The 18698-nt window shown below is 45.2% G+C and overlaps 2 protein-coding genes and 1 long non-coding RNA gene across 4 annotated transcripts in view; 1 reads left to right on the top strand and 2 right to left on the bottom strand.

Annotated features, from left to right (window-relative positions):
• LOC135905083 (calcium-activated chloride channel regulator 1-like) overlaps positions 1–5642 on the bottom strand; it is a 43575-nt gene extending 37933 nt beyond the window's left edge. Inside the window, exons 1-2 of the mRNA XM_065436053.1 lie at positions 5572–5642; positions 1030–1183 (exon numbers count right to left, since the gene is read on the bottom strand). Coding sequence (XP_065292125.1) covers positions 1030–1176 — 147 coding nt within the window. The 5' untranslated portion in view covers positions 1177–1183; positions 5572–5642. The remainder of the gene's footprint in view (positions 1–1029; positions 1184–5571) is intronic.
• Positions 1–18698, top strand: part of LOC135905085 (uncharacterized) — a 63227-nt gene that overhangs the window by 8723 nt on the left and 35806 nt on the right. For both annotated transcript variants that reach the window (XR_011515100.1, XR_010565312.1), the window contains exon 2: positions 11541–11638. This is a non-coding gene — a long non-coding RNA (uncharacterized lncRNA). The remainder of the gene's footprint in view (positions 1–11540; positions 11639–18698) is intronic.
• LOC135905084 (calcium-activated chloride channel regulator 1-like) overlaps positions 7737–18698 on the bottom strand; it is a 45174-nt gene continuing 34212 nt past the window's right edge. The window contains exons 3-6 of the mRNA XM_065436054.2: positions 17392–17659; positions 14033–14206; positions 10310–10636; positions 7737–9774 (exon numbers count right to left, since the gene is read on the bottom strand). Of these exons, the coding sequence (XP_065292126.1) occupies positions 9152–9774; positions 10310–10636; positions 14033–14206; positions 17392–17659 (1392 nt within the window). The 3' untranslated portion in view covers positions 7737–9151. The remainder of the gene's footprint in view (positions 9775–10309; positions 10637–14032; positions 14207–17391; positions 17660–18698) is intronic.

Genomic DNA, 18698 nt, shown 5'->3' with positions numbered 1-18698 from the left:
GGTGCATTACTCCCGGTCTTCAGTCCTTTCACAAATGAAAAAAATTGCGAAACCTTCTTGACCTATCTCTGCACTGTCGAATTTCTCATCCACGTGCATTTCACAATATGTACTACACCAACGAAAAATGTGAAACAATCATTGCAAAGCCCTCTTAACTGCATTTCACTACGCGTTAACGAAAGACACAAAGTTAGTGTTCTAATATAAGGAACTATCCTGTATTCTGAATAGTTTACTTCCACTGCTAAACAGGGATTCGAGTTACTTTCCCGCTTCCGTCTTTTGTATACAACATTCAACAATGTTCATGATTGCGCTTTGGCATAACCTGTACTAAACAGAAGAACTTCAGCATGGCCTGGTTGGTGTTCAGTGCATGTCATATTGACCGCAAACAAAGATGGGGACAGCGGAAGAGAACACAAAAACAACACAACACGGGCGGTACGTGTTGTTTTTGTGTTCTCTCTCTCTGTCCCCGTCTTTATTTGCGGTAAATATGATATGCTGTACTAAACAATTTACTGTTATTGTTCTTGCTGTATGTTTCTTTTTTTTCTTGTTATTATCCACACTTTTCTATAACCCCTGAACAGCCCGTGAAGTAAATTATTCAAATGCAATATCTAAAGTCTATCATATCGACCGAAATCTGTTTCCCAAGCCGCATTTACCGAAATACTTGTTGGCACTTGCATAAAAAACCTCTACACCCGTTTCCACTTCACCTCCCATTTCCGTGCCGGATTGCTCGTCGCAATCCTCATTGCACACTTCCGCCAAGCGTCGTTGTACAGCGTTTAGTTTATGAGTCATCGAATGCTTGCTTTCTGTAACACGCCTTTTGCAGAGTCCCGAAGATGTCCTTGCTTTTGACGCTTCTTTCTGAACTTCGCCACTTTCACAATCAATGCGCACTTTGGTTGCAGTCTCGTCTCCCCTGTTGCCGAATTTTATTGCCACCTTGGTATATTCGTATTTGCTTATTGAATAACTTTTGAAGAAAGTTCCAGTCGTCGCACGTACTTTTAGGTTGTGGACGATGTCTTCGTTGGGTGTCACATCCGGGTGGATGGATACCAAGATGTCCGTGTAACCGCCGTCACTTTTGCCTATGGGTCCGTAGACGACAGTCGCGAACATTGCTGTGGGTGCAGCCTTGGACACGGCCATGACTTCTCTGTAATGCAAATGATGAGAAGCAGTAAATCTTACATGTCATGCCTACAAAAAGCCATATAGAGGATGATTATAAAGAGTTGGTTTGCGCAATTCGTAGCGACATCCTGTGCCGGAAATAGACACCGCGCGCCCAGCCACATGGGTGGCAAACAAATGGTCCTGATTGTACGTGCTGTGACACCGAAAAGGCTGGTGCGTTTATACTAACGTTGAACGGGGTCGTTTCGTTTTTGTAACGTGGCTTGTGTTATTGCTCACTAATGAATATTTTATCCCCGTCTCATTTTTTACAAGCCACATGAATGAAGAATTTAATTGTCCTGCTTAGTGAGCTGGCACAGCGAAAAGTCTGCCATCGTGGGTTCGACCCCAAACTCGGTGGCCGCTTTTCGATTGGGGCGAAATGCAAAGGCGCTGGTGCACTGAAAAATTTTTTGAAAGTCCACGACATCCAGTAGGTTCAAAATATTCCGTAGTCACCGCTACAACGTACCTTATGTTCAAATCATTCATTTCGAACATAAAACTCTAGAACTCATTTACTTTATTGAACGGAACGGATCACGTTCACATAGTTCATCGAAGTTGGAAGGATATTATGGGTGTCGTACGGTAAATGTTAAATTTGGGTGACATAATTACGGCAGTTCTATAAAATTTCGCATTTACACAGTATCGCAACGGTACAAGCTGCCGTTTGATCCGCATTTGTTAAACCACTGTGCAGTCGAACGCCTTTAAAAGAAGTGTTCAGGGACTCCGAAATCATTCGTTATTCGGATCACTTCGTTCTGAACATTGCGCACTGCACCACTCAAAATAGAACCCTCATAGGATTCCTAATTCGTTATACAGTTCATTTTGTTCTAGAGAAATTCGACTGTATATGACACCGAGTTCACGATTGGTGGAGACGAGAGACACGTCAAGCGTAATGTGTGGCGAAACTTTAACATTCTTGCCTTCATTGGGAGCTTCGCAGATGATTACTGAACGAATAATTGCTGTTGTTTAATTACACCTCTTGTAAAAACATTCCTTTAACAAACGTTAAACGTCTACAGTGTTAGATGCGAGCAAGTGTACAGACGGGCGAGTCTCACACAGACAGCCTGCTTGTTCTTGTACTTGTTCTTAGTACAAGTGATCGGAACGACGCGGGAAATGCTTATGTCATTTTTAAATGTAACCCTGGTCTGCTGTCTTTCTTCCAATAATCTTATTGGCCTCGGGGATGCGTGACCCTCAACCCTCGATTCAGCGACCCTCAACGAGTTCAGTACCGGGACACGAGTGATACGAGTCGAACTGAACCCGAGTTTGTGGCCATGTGTGAGTTCAGCAAACGTATCAGGTAGGATTCCATGTAATCTCCGTGCCAGGATGGACAGTGAAATAGAGGATGGCTCTGCCATGATAGTTGAATCTGTGTCTTGAAAGCCAGTGATAGCGGTCATTTTCGTGGTTACATCTGACTTCCCCCTATAGCGAGTGCCCTTTGACATCTGTGCCAGGATGAAAGATTAATAACCGCTCTCGTTTCACGTTGCGCGAGGGATTTACCTTGTCTGCTATATAAATGAGATGAAAGTGTGCTGGTAATTTTGTATTATTCCGTTTACGCTCTCCGGTCCCAAAATCCTGTATGAACACTTATTGAACGCATTTCTTGTGCAATGCGTAGTTTTATAACAAAATCTGGTTGAACCAGAAAGAAATGAGCGCATTACATATATTATAATGTTTTAAATATGATGCAGCGAGTTTTGTGTTCTCGATTGTAAAACAAATGAAATAATTTGTATACTAAATGAATTTTGCTCACATACCCTTTTTTTGTAGGAACTTACTCATCCTGGCAAGAAATGAAAACGAGCAAGTTCCGATTTTCTTTGACGGGGAAGTCTGTCTAGGCATTACATGGTTAAATAATGCCCGCAGCTGCGAGCGGCACAGTTATGCAACAAACTGTGAAAAATAATTTTCGAGGATAGGAAATGTCTACACAATCGCAGGTGAATGTGTGACAGTGAATATGTGGAAGTCAGTGGAAACGTGAAGGGGGGGACCTGATTGCTCCCCTTGAATGCTTGTAAGCATGAATAGGTGATCAGTATGTGCAGTTTGAGGTGAGGAAGCCGTCGCGCATATAAAAGCGAACGAAAGCGGGAATACTGAGAGTGAGTACCAGAGAGCGTAAGTAAGCGAAACTGTGCGTACGAAAGGTATAGGTGAGAAGAATAAGCGGAACTCATCCAGACGTGTACACAGGAGCCTTAGTACCCGAAGGCTCACTAAGGCTCACTCACTGGAACCATGCTCAGACGAGCTCACTCAACCTCGTGACTAATCAGTTATCAGCCGGCCGGTTTCATGTGAACTCGTACTCATCAAGGCCTGGCTCAGCTCACCTGAGCTTCGGCCTCACAAGAATACAAACATATCTAGCCAACCTGCTAGGATCAGAGCCAAGCAAGCTCATGCATATTTGCGTGTTCTAAATCTAACACAACAAATTGCGCACACTCACGTAATCACACAAACAGACTCAGTTTCTCTCAATATGACACGGGTGCCGCTCCTTCTGAGCTGATTTGCTGGCCCCTTTGAAGATGCGTTAAGTTATCTCTGTGAAGACTAAAGCCGTTTTATTGGCATCAGCACTCCCTGTTAGCGCATTGAAATGCACAGAAAACATGTGCACATCCCACACTCGCGACCTATACACACTCGATGTATCAATGCCAATGTTTTCCCCGCTTGGCCCTTTTTGTTTTTACGCCCGTACCCCTCCATGTATGTGGAGGCATTTTCTCTCTTCGGCGGAACGCAACCATTCAATGCACATGTGTATGACACCCTGATCGCTAGGGAAAGATAAAAGGACTTCCACGAACTTCTGCGACTGCGTGTACGTGGGTTATTAAAAGAAAACCTCTCCCATTTTTTTTTTATTCAGACAGTCTGGTGTAGAAAACTCCTCCCCGACGAACGTTTAAGATTTGACTTACTTGGAAGGCTACTTAATATTTTGAAAGGAGCCCTCTACCTCATGTCAATTTCTTGAAAGCCGTGTTAATCTTTAAGAGGCATCCTGATTCATACACGTCTTGAATGCTGATGGCTATTGTGTATCAGATATGTATAAAATGCAGGAAACCTGGCAGTGGTCGATATTACATCGAGTGAGTGAAGACACCCAGTCTTAAAAAAGAAGTACAGTAGGAGAAGCAGAGTAAAAAGGGTTACTGTCACTTTGGCATACGGTAAAGTGTATAAAGGCGAAAGCTTGCACTCACGAGACATTCATTAAATTGCTTTATATTTTCATTCGAATGCGTTATTTCCTATTCCTTGGTTTCTCCTACCCAAGATCATGAGTTCAGATGCGTTAACTGTACCATAATTAACTGTGCGCTAATTAACTTCACTGTAATTAACCCCACAGGTTGTGGGTGCGACTCCCAACAAAGATCGTGGGTTCGATTGCCTTAACTGCTTCTATAATAATTACATGTGCTTATTTTTACTTGGCCTTAATTAGCACCAAGGGTCGCGGGTTGGATTCCTGACCTTCACGATATCAAATGGAATCCAACATTGAGATATGGCCTGTTCGCCGATATCTCCAAGTTGGTTGGTTTTTGGGGGGGTGGCCAAAACACCGGACAACGGAATATGCGACCCATGAGCCATCTAAAGTTTTCGCCTTAATAAAAACCGCTATTCGAGCAGGTATTATTTTAGAGAAAACGTCCATAATCTCGCACAATACACCTCATAACATCTTCCCATAGGGTGAGAAAGCGCCACAAATGTTGACAGAGACGTCAAAAATGGGTCTGCAGGTGAAAACGTACACCTTATCTCTCCAGGGCTCAGGCTTGTGTGAACCGAGGGAACTAGACTTTTAGCGCGAAGTGTAACCGGATTAAGCGTCTCTCCACATTGACATCAAAAACAGAGCACTAGTGATTGCTCTGAGCACAGATGCGAGCCTTTGCACCAGGCAGAAAAGCCATTCCGGCTTAATTGACGTCGCTCAGTGATCTTCGGGATGGATAGGCCGGTGCCTTACAAGGGCTCCGCCTCTAACACCTTCGAGGCTTTCGCCCCCGCATAATTGCGTTATGCGGCGCCAGAGAGACAAAAACGCGCTTGGCGCCAATGTACTGAAAGCATTATCGACAGGTCATTAATGAATGGCACCACGAGACACCTATGGAAAAGCCTTCATTTCTGGAATAAAAATGCGGCCTCATGCTCGCCTACCTTGCTCAAAAAATGCACCGTGGTTTTATGTCAAGAAGAGCAGACTGAAAGAAGCGCTGAAACAAAACTACATATGAAAAGCATACACTTCATTAATATTTAGCTATAACTTACCGTAGAAGAATACCAGATGAAAAACAGCCTCAGGAGCAATTTGTTGGGTGGTTGCTTTGCCTGCAAGCGTGGCTCATGCCCACTATAGGGGAATGACCAGGAATCGGATGAGTTTGTTTGTTTGCCTCTAAGTGTGGCTCATGCCCACTGTGTTGAATTGGTCATGAAACGGGTAACTTAAGAAAAAGTTTAGACGAACCTGTTCAGATTCGTTTAAAGATTCGTCTAGATTGGCGAAGCAGTATTGAAAAATTTTTGAGAGCTTTTAAGAACAGATGCGTGGTGCACATGCACTTCGTCATTGACAACGCTAATGATGATGATAATGGTAATGATTAATATGCTGCTGTTGATCATGACCGTGACGCTAAACCAACTGGAACCTTACCACACTGTAGTAATGGTCATGAAGCTAGCCAAGAATGGGACCTATCTGGTCGGTGATGCCTTCAGTGTATGCTCACATTTTTGGGGTATTGATTTGTTCTTCCGATGCACGTTATAGTTGCAGATAGTCACTCAATGACGAAACTTGCCGAGTTACAGCAGGTTGACTTCAGAAAGTAGAGCAGTAAGCACTGCCCTACTGCGCGTCTATAAATATTGGCTCGGGGCAGGAAAAATAATCTCGTGGGCCTCCTTAAGCGACCCGCCTAAACGACGAAATCGCTTGAAAGTCTTATAAACCTCTCATAAAAAACTGAAACGTCAGTGAAAAAAAGCTCACTTTATTATTGCAGGAACCGCGCGGACGTGCCACACGCAGCAGCCGCCAGAGTAAAACGCTCCCCACCACCACCCCCAGTGGGAAGACGGCGCGTTTCCTTCCTTGTGCGTGCGAGATTCAACCGCCATCTTTGGCTCACCGTCGCATGCTTTCACACGCACGCACAGAGCACGGCGTGCGAGGGTGACGTTATCACGAGACAGACCAACTCGGCGCGTGCATATCGCGAACAAAACCTGTAGCAACTGTCAGAGGACGCAACCCCCCCCCCCCTCCACAGCGCGCCTCCGCCTACCTTCATCCTACGCGACTCTTCGTCCGCTTCATCTCGTTGTTCCCTAGACTAGTCACCTAGACTTTCCTCTACGTTTCTCAGCTTCGCCTCGTTGTTCCTTCCCCCAATTGGCTCAACGTCACCTAACTTTCCTCTGGGTGTCTCCGCTTCGCGTCGTTGTTCGTTCCCCCACGTCGCTCAACGTCACCGAGACTTTCCTCTTGGTTTCTCCGCTTCGCCTCGTTGTTCCTTCCACCACTCCGCTCAACGTCACCTAGACATTCCTCTAGGTGTCTCCGCTTCGCCTCGTTGTTCCTTCCCCCACTTCGCTCAACGTCACCGAGACTTTCCTCTTGGTTTCTCCGCTTCGCTTCGCTGTTCCTTCCCCCACTTCGCTCAACGTCACCTGGACTTTCCTCTGGGTTTCGCCGCTTCGCCTCGTTGTTCCTTCCCCCGCTTACTTCCCCCAATTAGTTTGGAAACTAATTCAACAACGGGCAGCACAAAGCATTCGCTCTCCTCTGCCCCGACTCATTATTGCGCCAGCGTGGTCAGGGCGAGTCTTCTCGTCACCAGAGGGATATTTTCTTTCACGTTTATATGCACGCACGTGACATAACGATTTCTATTATCATTAGTAATCGAAGGTTTACTGCAGCTTACGCGACAGATAAAACTACGAAACATATTTCCCGGATGATGTTGCTTAGCTATCATTTTCTTTTCTTGTCTGGATGAGTTGCAAGCTCGTTTTGCGTTCAGGTGTGACGTTTCTGAGGAGCACAATTCCTGACTTATTCCTGACGCAGAAGATGTAGTCAGGGTAATCAAGAACCTCCACAATTACAGGCAAAATGTGGTGTCGTAATTATACGGCTGAAGTTAGTCGACGCAACCGGACTAGTTACCTCTTAATAGACGTTATTCGTTTTCATCTGCATGTTTGAGGAAGCTTGTAAGGAATCCTGCCCCTAAAGCGCCAGGATAGGATAGGAATAACTTTAATAAAGTGCCGGCAAACGATGATTTAACGAGCCGTGACGCTGGCCAAGCGTCGACCCGGGGTTATACTATACTCTGCACTAGCCCCGTTGGGCCCGTTTGTAGTGGGTCACGAGGCTTGTGCTTTTCGAGCGCACCCCGGGCCTGCTGGACGGCCCATAGTGAGTCCTTGTCTGTAGACTGCAGCGCACTTTGAAGTTCTGGCGGGTAAGTCCTGGAGGTAGCTGCCGTCGGGAACCTGGCACAGTCCCACATGATGTGCCATTGGTCCGCCGGACCCGCTGCACAAACACCACACAGCCCACTCGGATAGAGCTCTGGGTGAAGCACGTGCAGCATTGTGGGGGCAAGGAGTGACGCGGTCTGCATTTGTCTTAGGATGATGGCCTCCTCCCGACTGAGTGCCGGGTGGGGAGGCGGCATCGTCCGTCGAGCTAAGCGGTAACACTTGGTTACTTCGGCATAACTAGTCAATCTGTCCTTGGTTTCGAACCACCACACGGAACGGTCACTCTCGGGGGCGCGGAAGGTAAGCGCTCGCGCCGCCGAATGGGCAGTCTCGTTGTGGTTCGGTGAGGATGCACACTCGCCGGCGTGCGCCGGGAACCACTTCATACGGAAAGCGCCACCTTACCAATGCATATGAAAGAAATACTTAAAGCCTGGTATTCTCACCTTTGTTGTAATCCTGCAGCTCCCTTTCCAGATTCCCCTTGCAACCACCATACATCCTGCAACCGCTGCCCATTCTTGTTCGCTTGCTATCGCGCGTTAACTTTTTTTTTATTGATTCAATGATTAAATTGGCAACTCGTTCACTGCAAGTCTTTGTTGGTAAAACATGTTAAGAATTATATACAGAATTGAACACCGTCCTTGCTTAAGCAATGCCACCTTTCTAGATTTATCATAACAAGCCAACAAACACTCCCACCAAAGACAACATAGGGGAAATTACTTGTGCCTAATAAATGAATAAAGAAAAGATGAAATAATGGAAATGAAAGTGGATGAAAAAACAACTTGACGCAGGTGGGAAACGATCCCACAACCTTCGCATTTCGCTAGCGATGCTCTATTTTTGTTGGCTCCTTACGACTAATAAAAAAAAAATCGGGCCCCTCGGTGGACCCCCTTTTCTTCAACTTTCTAGATTGTCGCACAAGGCGCATTGATTTTGCATGCACTGTCCTTCGATCGCGCTGTGGTTTAAGCGTACAGTAACTCGACCTCAGTGCATATTGTGGCGGAACTGAGAGAAGCATATTATGAAACATCTCTAAGGGATGCTGCCAAAGGCATAATTTTCAAGCAACATTCTCAATCCAGCAGTTGTAACATTTGTCGCTATTTGAATAAGTATATTACGGAGTTGCTGAAATAAATATTTTTGCGCTGATCCTCAGGTGCACCAGAAGCAGCGAGTTTTCAATAAATTTCACGTGCAGTGTGGTAATATTACGAATTAGTTGAATATCTTCGGTGAAACAACAGGCTCAGCAAGAACATGCGAGCCTGAAAACAATACCTGATGTCTCGTCTTGAGTGAAGTTCATTAACTTCCAAAGCTTTCAACTCTACTGCCCTGACACACTTGTGGCTGTCAATTCAATAGAAGCCACTTTTTGCACCACGTCTTCGCGTTCATCCTTGATCTTTTTAAGCGCCCATAGTCCGGCAGAAACGATCACCACTGCAGCAACAATAAGAGCCAGAACCAAAGGCATTGCAGATGTCGATGTGCCATCACTGCTGTCTTCGGCGCTGTGTCCGCCTGTAGATTCATTGCCCTTGTCAGCTTCCGTGTATTCCGGGGGATCCTTTCTTGGCGCCTTTGACGTGTACGTGGCTGTGCTTCCAGCTGTCGATGTTGTGGTACCTTCTGCGGATGTATGCCTTGTGGGCTCTGATGTGTGCTTTTTCTCGTCAAAGTAGTCCAACTCTGCTACATCTGACAGCTCGAAAGTCACGTTAAGGGAGTTCGTCGTTCTAGCAGCAAACTTAACTTGCCACCTTGTATATTTTTCTGTAACTTCTGCCCAGTCACGAGAAAGCGATACGGTAACTTCGTTAAGCTCGAATGCTTCACCAGGTTCTAAGGTTCCCTTAACCAAATGGGTTGAATCAATCTTCTTTTGTAACTCGAAGTTTTCCTCGAGACTTGCTGACGTCTTACTCACACGGATATCGATTGATGACGCTGTTAGAGAGAACACATGAAACGAAACAAATGTTAGAGCAATACCTGAGCGAATGATTTCTCATGCGAGGTATATCTCGAATTGGTAACAAAACACGCCAGCATATATTCGATACTACATTGCGCCTGTCCTCATCTTACAGACAGAATACTTTTAAACAGCTTATATTTTGTGCCCTTATTTCAGTATCCATTTTTTCTCGTTATGTTGTATCTGTATCACCATACAAACTACATACATTCGGGCTTAGATATCACAGCTATTCTCGATTCGTAGATACATTTTTAATTCTGCACGCAACAAAGGTGGCGTCACGAAAAGTCACGGATAGGCTTGATTTCAGTTTGCCTGGATTACACGTTTGATTTAACAGTCAGAGTATTGCACTTCCACTCAACGCGTGCCAAATTCGTTTCAGGTGACCAGTTCCCCGGGGAATAATTCCAGAACCATGCTTCACACTCTCACTTCGTTCTTCGGCGTCCTTATGTGGGAAAGTACTCGCTGCGCTTTCAGAGCTAATCTAATACCAACCTTTTCCAGAGTTCAGGTGTGCACCCGCCCAATTCCAGCTCATCTCAACGAGAAGAGTGCCATTGTTTCCTGGTCTCGCACAGCAGACTCGAAATTTCCAAGGTTTCAATGGCGGATACATGCTTTCGGTGATATTGTGGTCGACATAGAATGTTCCTCCATCGACAGCAATATACGAAGTGCCGTTGATTGTCTCTTCTTGCCGCTGTGGTTTGTACTTGAAGGTGCCGTTGTAGGAAGGGAAGCACTTTTTGGGATACCTATGGGACAGTTCGCAACACTCTTTGGGATACTCATGGGGCACTTTGCAGGGCCCTGCAGGTGATGCTGCAAATAAAAATATTGTTGTGAGCGTTCCAGACATAACAAACAAACAAAACACGGATTTGTCCTTGCTGTCAAGAAAGATCCTTGTAAACACTATCATTATGCTGCGATTTATTTACGGTAGGTGATTTCATGTGAAGAGTTAGCAGGTGCAGATAAGGAGACGGTAACACCGCTAAGGAAACGAGTCGGTGAAAAGACATTCTGCTGGATGCATCAGTCATTTCTCGCGCATGGACCTGAGAGCTCGTTAAGGAAAGGTGCCTTTCAAAAGCGATTTATTATTTCCTGTCACTTCCACACCACTTACTAATTGGTATGAATATTGTTTTTCAAAGAACCGGTAAAATGTAAAATGCTGAAGCTCAAGGCAGGAAATTTGTAGGGGAATTTATATAAAAGATAAATGGTGACACATATGGGTAAAGCTCATGTGCTACCACATTTCACATCGAATGAGGAGCAATCCTATTGCTTTCTTTGGCTTAATCCAAATGGCGTCCAGTTTTCAGCCAATTATTAGTTAATGTGTTCCGTGATATGCACGAACTTTCACTCTGCCTGAATCCGGATGTTGGAATGGCACCCACACGAACAAATGCCGCGCACTCCCGGGCTCGGTGCATCTCTGCGCTTTTTAAACGTTGGGCGTTGCGCTTGAATTGACCACTCGCGCTGCTACAACCACTACAGTTTTAGCGGTGGTGTTTTTTTTTTTAAATAACACTTGGGGTCAAGATCAACCAAAGAAATATGCACCCCCGTACACAAGCGCCGACGTAGCACAGGACACGCACACACACACAAGAAAGAAATGCCATATGGCGTCTATGAAAATGTGAAGTCGCCTTGTTGCAAACAAAGTCCCTAATTTTCAGTTTCAACGAATCTGGCCATTACGCAGAGTCCCTGAAAAATTTCGGACACGGAGTACAACTCGCAGAGCCAAGACCAAAAGTCCCAGTAGAGTTGGCCGTGGTGGACGGCAAGTGCCCATCGTCTGTACGTATTCTCGTATATTTATATTCTCAGCTTGTTAGTCATAACAAATAGTCATAACACGCCAGTTGAAATAGTTGATTCGAAGAACCGTTAACGTGTTTAGTAATCGTGTCGCCCCCTATGCCAAAACCAATGCGCGGCTAGCCGCTAAATATTGTTGTTTTATTGCGGTTCCGGTTCAGCTCTGGCGCATGCATGTTCAAAAATATCGGTTTAGCATCACCGTTCAGTCCCCACCAAAATTCTGTTTAGGATATGAATTCCTGTTGGCGCCCAGTTCAGCGGTGACGATAGCACGATCTTTTTTAAAATGACCTGATCACTCGTTTTTTATTAGGGATACCACAAACGCATTCGAGCAATGGCTTAACTCCAAACGTAGCACACCGAGTGTGCCAAAAACTTGGAAAAGTGAAAATTTACAAGAGTCACATAGTTGCTTGATCACGGTGACTTTTTCAGTGATTAGGCGATTGCGAATTTCACCTACTTCAGGGCTAGTTGGTAGAATCTTGGTAGAGGCAAGCATCCCTCTTGCTTCCTTTCACGAACAGAGGCTTGCAACGGCAGGTACAGAGACCGACGTGCAGAAATGATTTTTCCTAAAACTATCGGCAACATTCGTAAAATCGTGAATGGATCAAATTCTTAAACGTTACAAAAAATTCGTGGTTGGCAGGTATGATTGCAGCTCTATGTTTGTTAACGAAAGACGGCACTCATGCCTTGGTGCCCTCTCACTTCTTTTCTGCACCGCTTGAATGTTTGTCAGCGCGGCATACCCGCCCTTGCTTCGATGACGGAAAACAATTATGAATTTTTGTTGTACTGTGAAAATGACGATCACGGCAGCAAGGATTACCGAAAAATGTATTTATCTGTTACATGTTAATAACTTCGGACCTACGGGCCACTTCATTTACCTTTGTAAGGTAGTGCATCATAAGCTCATTTGTGCAACTTGTGAAGCGTCGGAATGCATCACTGAAGAGGCGGGCAAATGTAGCAAATCTAGGTTCACCTCCAGCAACAACACTACTCATCCCTTACTGAAACTGTGCAGAAAAGAAAGAAGAAAAGAAAGAGAAAGAAAAACTTATAAGATGCGAATAACCTCGGAACTTCTTTGACGAGTCACCCAATGCCGCGAACGTGGAAGCAGGTGCGGCGTGCAGGTAGACACGGGTGGTCACTGGGACCTTAATCTGTGCCTTGTGCCGCACCAAGGCCGCTGCCTGCCTGCCCTGCTTTCTCAAAGCCCCAGAGGCGCCTCTTAATAAAAAAATGCAAGGGTAGGAATTTTTAGAGTAGGCGTCCTGGGAAGTTACATATAGCATGCCCACGCTTATCCGACCCTAGCCAGAAAGTCGTAGGCCCGATCCCGGCCCGCGTCCTCATTAATAATAGATCAAGCTTACGATGCCATCGCTTCCGATCTGCATTACTCTGTTGGAGGAAGGTTCATGCTTTTCAGAAATATTGTGGCGGTGTTGACATCTAATTCATTTGAAAGATTTGCCAAGTGTCGCATTAAGATTGCGTTAGGATTACCTCATAGATGCCGCAGGCACATTGGTGGGAAATCAGGAATGGTTGAAGATTGAAAGTCCCTGAGACTGACTTCGTCAAAACTGTGGCTTTGAAAGCCAATGAGCGATTTTCTCCTACAGTTTGCTAGACACAAAATAAAACTGTTGTGCCATACATACCTATAATATTATTCATTCTGTCTTCTTGTAGCACGACAAGCTGTGTGAAAAACCTGGCATGCATAATGTTCAATTGCATGTCACTGTTCGTGCTTGGCCTAGACAATCGCCGTCTTCTTGGGTCGCCACCGATGGAGGTTAAGTAATTAGCTGTTCTTTTGTTACCTTAAGTTACGGTCCTTCAAAAATTACACACTAGCTTTGTGTCTTTGCGGTAGATAACCATGCAACTGTGCGATGTGCATTCTCGTAGTTCTTTCGGGCGCTGGGCACGGATGACAGGGGACTTGTGATTATGCTGGCGAAGTTTCTTTTCAATATTTGTAGTGGCCCGGCTATAAGGCAGTGTACCCATTCAAAGGCACTTGAATCAAGCAGACCCAATACACGCAGCATTTTAAGCAGTAGTACCTTTGTCAATGAACTAACCCCCCCCCCCCCCCCACCGCCCTCCCGCACTTGCATACAACATAAAATATTCTGACGAGGGTTTACACGTGGCTTGTCGGTTTGCTTCCTGTCAGCACGTCATCGCATTCACTACGTGACACAGGGTTTGTTTTTTAGCTTGATGCCAAGCAAAAGATTTTCGTGCTCATGCAGGAGGCTGCCGAAAAAAAGTAAGGATCGTGTTTCTACATTCAGCGCGAGTGTTTCACGAAAACGTCTGAATGATCGTACTCACCGGTGGTATCCTGCTTCATAATGAGGGGCTTATTGGAGCTTGCAGAACATGCCGTCCTGCAGGATGCGTTAACGTTGTGACCACTCACGTATGCCTCCAAGATGTACCATCCACTTCCAATAAAGTCGGCGTAGTAATCGGAGTACTTCCCGTCATCTGCGTACACATCTGGGTCTGCAAAATAATAATAATAACAACAATAATAATAATAATAATCACTGTCAGCCTATTTTATGACCACTGCAGGACGAAGGCCTCTCACTGCGATCTCCAATTAGCCCGGTCTTGCGCCAACCGATTCCAACAAGCGCCCGCGTGTGCCAAATTTGCGCCAGCAACTTTCTATTACAGAACTTCAGCCACAACAGAACAATAACATCGTTAAACAATCTCTGTTCCACGTCGATTTCTGTAGCGCCACGCTACGGGAGTGTGCAGAGTAATCAATGCTCACGGTATTGATAAATTTTAAAGCGGAAGCTTTCTTTCCCGAGCTCGATCCCCAGCGCCATCATGTGAAATGTGTAATGCCTTGTATCTGCACGAAAATGCGTCGTATTTGCAATGTTAAATGATTTATTCGTTATGAAAGTGTAAATGTAAGTGACTGGTAGCTTCTTAAGGCGACATGAAAAAATTTAAAACAATAAAATAAAAACAATATATATAGAAATACTTAGCTAGGGCTCCCTAGAAAATGCATGAGACAATCTATAGCAGGGACGGGCCAACTGTATTTCGAGGTTGGGTCAACTTGAAATTTTCATTTGGGTCAACTTGCACCCCCGAGACTTGGAGGAAGGCCTACTAAAATTTTGCTGTGGCCAACTTCAAATTTGGGGGTGGGGAAACAAATTTGAGGGTTGGCCAATGTGAATATTCAACGTGGGCCAACTTAAACTTGGGGTGGACTAGCTTGAATATATTTTTTTTTTGGGGGGGGGGGGGTGTTCAACTTGGAAATTTTGGGGGTAGGCCAACTTGAAATTTGGGGACGGGCCAACTTTAAACCTGGGCGTGGGCCTACTTAAGAATTTGGGATAGCCCTATGCCAAAGTAAACGCTGCTGAGCGTCCTTCGAGTACTGAAAACCTCGTAGGCAAACGGGCACGTTGACAAGCTTGGCGCGTTTTCATTGGGCCTTGCCAAAGCGCAGTCAAAACGCCGGCTAGAGGTTGTACGGACAAGGAACGCGAACATAACACAAGCTTGCGAAAGCTGCCATCGCGGCGATGCACTCTCCCCTCACGCGATGCCTCGCGCGCTGCTGCGACAGCCGGTGTTCGACCCCGAGACTCTGGAGCACCTTCTCCGTGCCTGCCCATCCTTGGCGCACGAACGCTCCATAGTGATCAACACTCACAGATACCACGGCCTTCCAGCGGTTACAGAGACTGGCCTTCTGTTCCCTGTGTGTCCGTAGCTCCCTGCGCTGCGAAGCCTGCTGGAGTTTATAAATTCCACTGGAATAGGCACCCCGTAAGCGCCCGCTACAACGCTGGCAACTTTACTGAGGACTGTCACCTTTCGAGCATAGTGAATGGAGTCTCTTAGGCCACATCCTCCCTCTTTATCTGTCATCTTTCACTTCGCATTCCCTCTCCCCTGACGACGCTTCGCCATGCTCTCTCAGAGGTTGCAGAATCAAGCGTCTTTCTTTTCTTTATAAGGTCGCTATTTATCTGGCGTTCGCTTTCGAACGATCTGCAGCTCTGTCGCGGCGCGCTTGTGGCCGGCTTTACGGATCATTTGATACAATTGCATTGAAGGGTTTGGATGCGGCGAGAAAATGTGACAATTGTCTACTAAAGCCTAAGCACTCATTGCCGCTGGAAGGTAGATGGTTTGACTCCCACAAACTAGTAAATGGATTTAAGCAGCATTTAGCAAAAACGAAGCCACAGCCGAGCCAAACAATGCTTACGCTTTATTGGACAATTTTCAGAATTTCTGTAGATTTTTCTTCTTGTTCCTTTGAGCAGCCTCAAGGATTCCACACAAATAGTGGTGGTACGAAAGCAAAACTAACGAAAGGGACCGCGTAAAACAATTGAAGTGCTGCTCATTAGGTTTGAGAATTGAAAACCGACTAGCGCATCGCGTAGATCACGCCGTGCCAAGCGCGTGTTCAAAATTATTACTATATGCGCGGCTGTAATTTCAAAACCGCTGAATGTTTTAAAGTCCGTGCGCCATTCCTCTCGAGGGAGAATACCCTTCAAGCAAGAAATTCAAGGTCACACATCCAAAGTCGACTGCGTGTGACCCAGATTCGGCAAAGTCAATAATGAAAGCACGCCACCTCGTAAACACCTTAATACAGAATGCGGAATACCGATACTGACCGTGCGCAACGCCTCAAAAAGAGGAAAAGGGAACAATGGGAAGACGCTTAAGCTTCGCCTTCAACAGTCGAAGGCGATAGCATTCAAAGATCCCCGACTGCTTCTCACGCTTCCCGGCAAATGCAACTTATGTAACCGTAATGTTTACCGGGAAACGCTGGCGGCAAACTCTATGCATGAAGGCGAGCTTTCTGGTTCTGTTATTGATGGTATGTTAAAGAAACCGAGTGTGCCACGCCTCTCCTACTTTTGGACAGACCTCGAACTGCTGCACCATCGCGTTAAAAGGAGTTTGACTTTCCACGTAATAAGATTATCTTTTCTCGTATATCGAAATTTCAGTCTGACGCTATCATGTCTGGAGGGACTGTATAAATCGTACTTTACATATGTTTCTGGTGCACTTTAGTTTGGCAAATTCAATTAGTTTTGTAGCTTAATTGTGCTCTACGGGGGTCCTGCTTGGTTGGGTGTGCGTGATTCGGTATGATTTTTCCAGAAACGACGGCCACGCTGGACGCCGGACGCTAGACGCCGGGAACCGTGATTTCTGCGACGCGGGGTCCTTATCGCTGTGGCGTTAAAAAGATATCGCAGTTTCGCCATGAGGGCAAAACAACCAATGCAATACCAACATGCTTGAATATCGCACGAAGTGTTCGTAACCGTAGTGGCAGTATAAATTGGAATAAACAGATATTGACCAAGGAAAAACGAGCTGTCGTGCTAGGTGTCCTCGGTTTTAGCCTTGTTAACGGAAAATTTCGTTTATATTTATTTACTGAAGCCAGCGTCTTTCTTAGTGACACCTTTGCGTATAAAGCATGTTTTAAACCACTTTTCTTGACCGATCCCAAAGGCAGTCTACGGCTACGCCAATCAAACTACATAATTTTTGATATTCGAGCTTTGCTATTCTTTCGCGCTTGTGTTATTTCAGTCTGAGAATATTTAGGATTTATAGCAAACTAAATTTAGCTCTGCGATAACAAGATCGAGCAACGTTCTACGCACCTTGGCCATTGTCACGAGGTGTTAGGGTAGTGGTTGCTCCAAGCCAGTCAGTTATCTTGGCAGTAACACTTGCATTCAAGACGACCTTCTTCCCTTTTGTGATGTCAACAATGACGACAGACCGAGAGGGTTGTCTACCCAACACGTCAATCAATCGGGCACTGGTTCTGATGGGTTCAGTATTGTCAGAAGGTTGTGACAACACCCTCACGCTGGCCTTGACATCATCGGTACTGTTTCTCTTTAGGTGAAGCATCCAAGTACCCGTCTTGAAGAATAGACATGTACAATACATCAATCAATAAGTAGAAAACGAAAAAAACTCACAGACACACACGCACATGCACATACAGAGCGAGATTGATGACCGATGGCATTGATGACCGATGGCGGCAGCCTGCTTCTTGTGCATGAGCCATTCCGTTCACCATAGTTCAAGTTCTCGAATACCTTTCGTGCAAATATAATCGTGTTCACATGCAACCCTACGGAGGCAGGAATGCCTCCCTCTTTATTAAACATTCAGAAAACGCGCAGATCCTCAGGAAACTTGTGTGCTGCTCTGTGTCAACGAAGTGGTTAGGCCGCCCTCACGAAAGCCGAGCCTCACAAAGATCATTGGTGTCTCGCTCGTGTTTACAACCGAAATCCAATATCTAAAGCTACATTATTGCTAGGAAGGGCTTTTCAACGGAATGCCCGATAGATGATGTGAGAAATCATGTTCCTGATGAATTTCGGGCTTGATGATTCATAACTTCACAGTTAAATGCGAGTTCTCGAAAACAGTGCTTTATATGACAAAAGCATTCTCTCCGTACGTAACAAAATGTTCAGCCTGATATTTAGCTAAAATCTTCTAATTTGTTTGTTATCTAGTGAAGTAAAAAAAAAATCGTTCCATAAATAGAAATGTTCCTCGCAAAATTCTCATTATATTGGAATGTGAACGTTGAAAAAATATTTTGGAAGCGCATTCCAATATGAAGCTTATTTTAAGTATAATTTTCTGAACGAACTTTCAGCCCTGAACGTAATAATTGCATTACCTATTTCCCGAAAGTCTCTCGATCAAAGAACAAATATCGGTAGCTAAAGACACCTACAATTAAAGACTTCACAGTATTTTGAGCAAACCCAGTATGCAAGTAGGCATAATGAGGAATAAATTTATTAGGCACCTACTAATTGTTAAAGTTATTGCTTACGAGGAACTCGAACAAATTGCAATAATCTGTTAGTCCCCGCATGGCTATTGTGCCCTAGTGACTGGCCACCGCCCGCAATACGTATTGAGATTATAGAGC

The sequence above is a fragment of the Dermacentor albipictus genome, chromosome 6 (assembly GCF_038994185.2).
Source record: "Dermacentor albipictus isolate Rhodes 1998 colony chromosome 6, USDA_Dalb.pri_finalv2, whole genome shotgun sequence".
In the NCBI taxonomy this organism is placed as follows: Eukaryota; Metazoa; Arthropoda; class Arachnida; order Ixodida; family Ixodidae; genus Dermacentor; species Dermacentor albipictus.
This window is presented reverse-complemented; position numbering and strand designations above follow the sequence as displayed.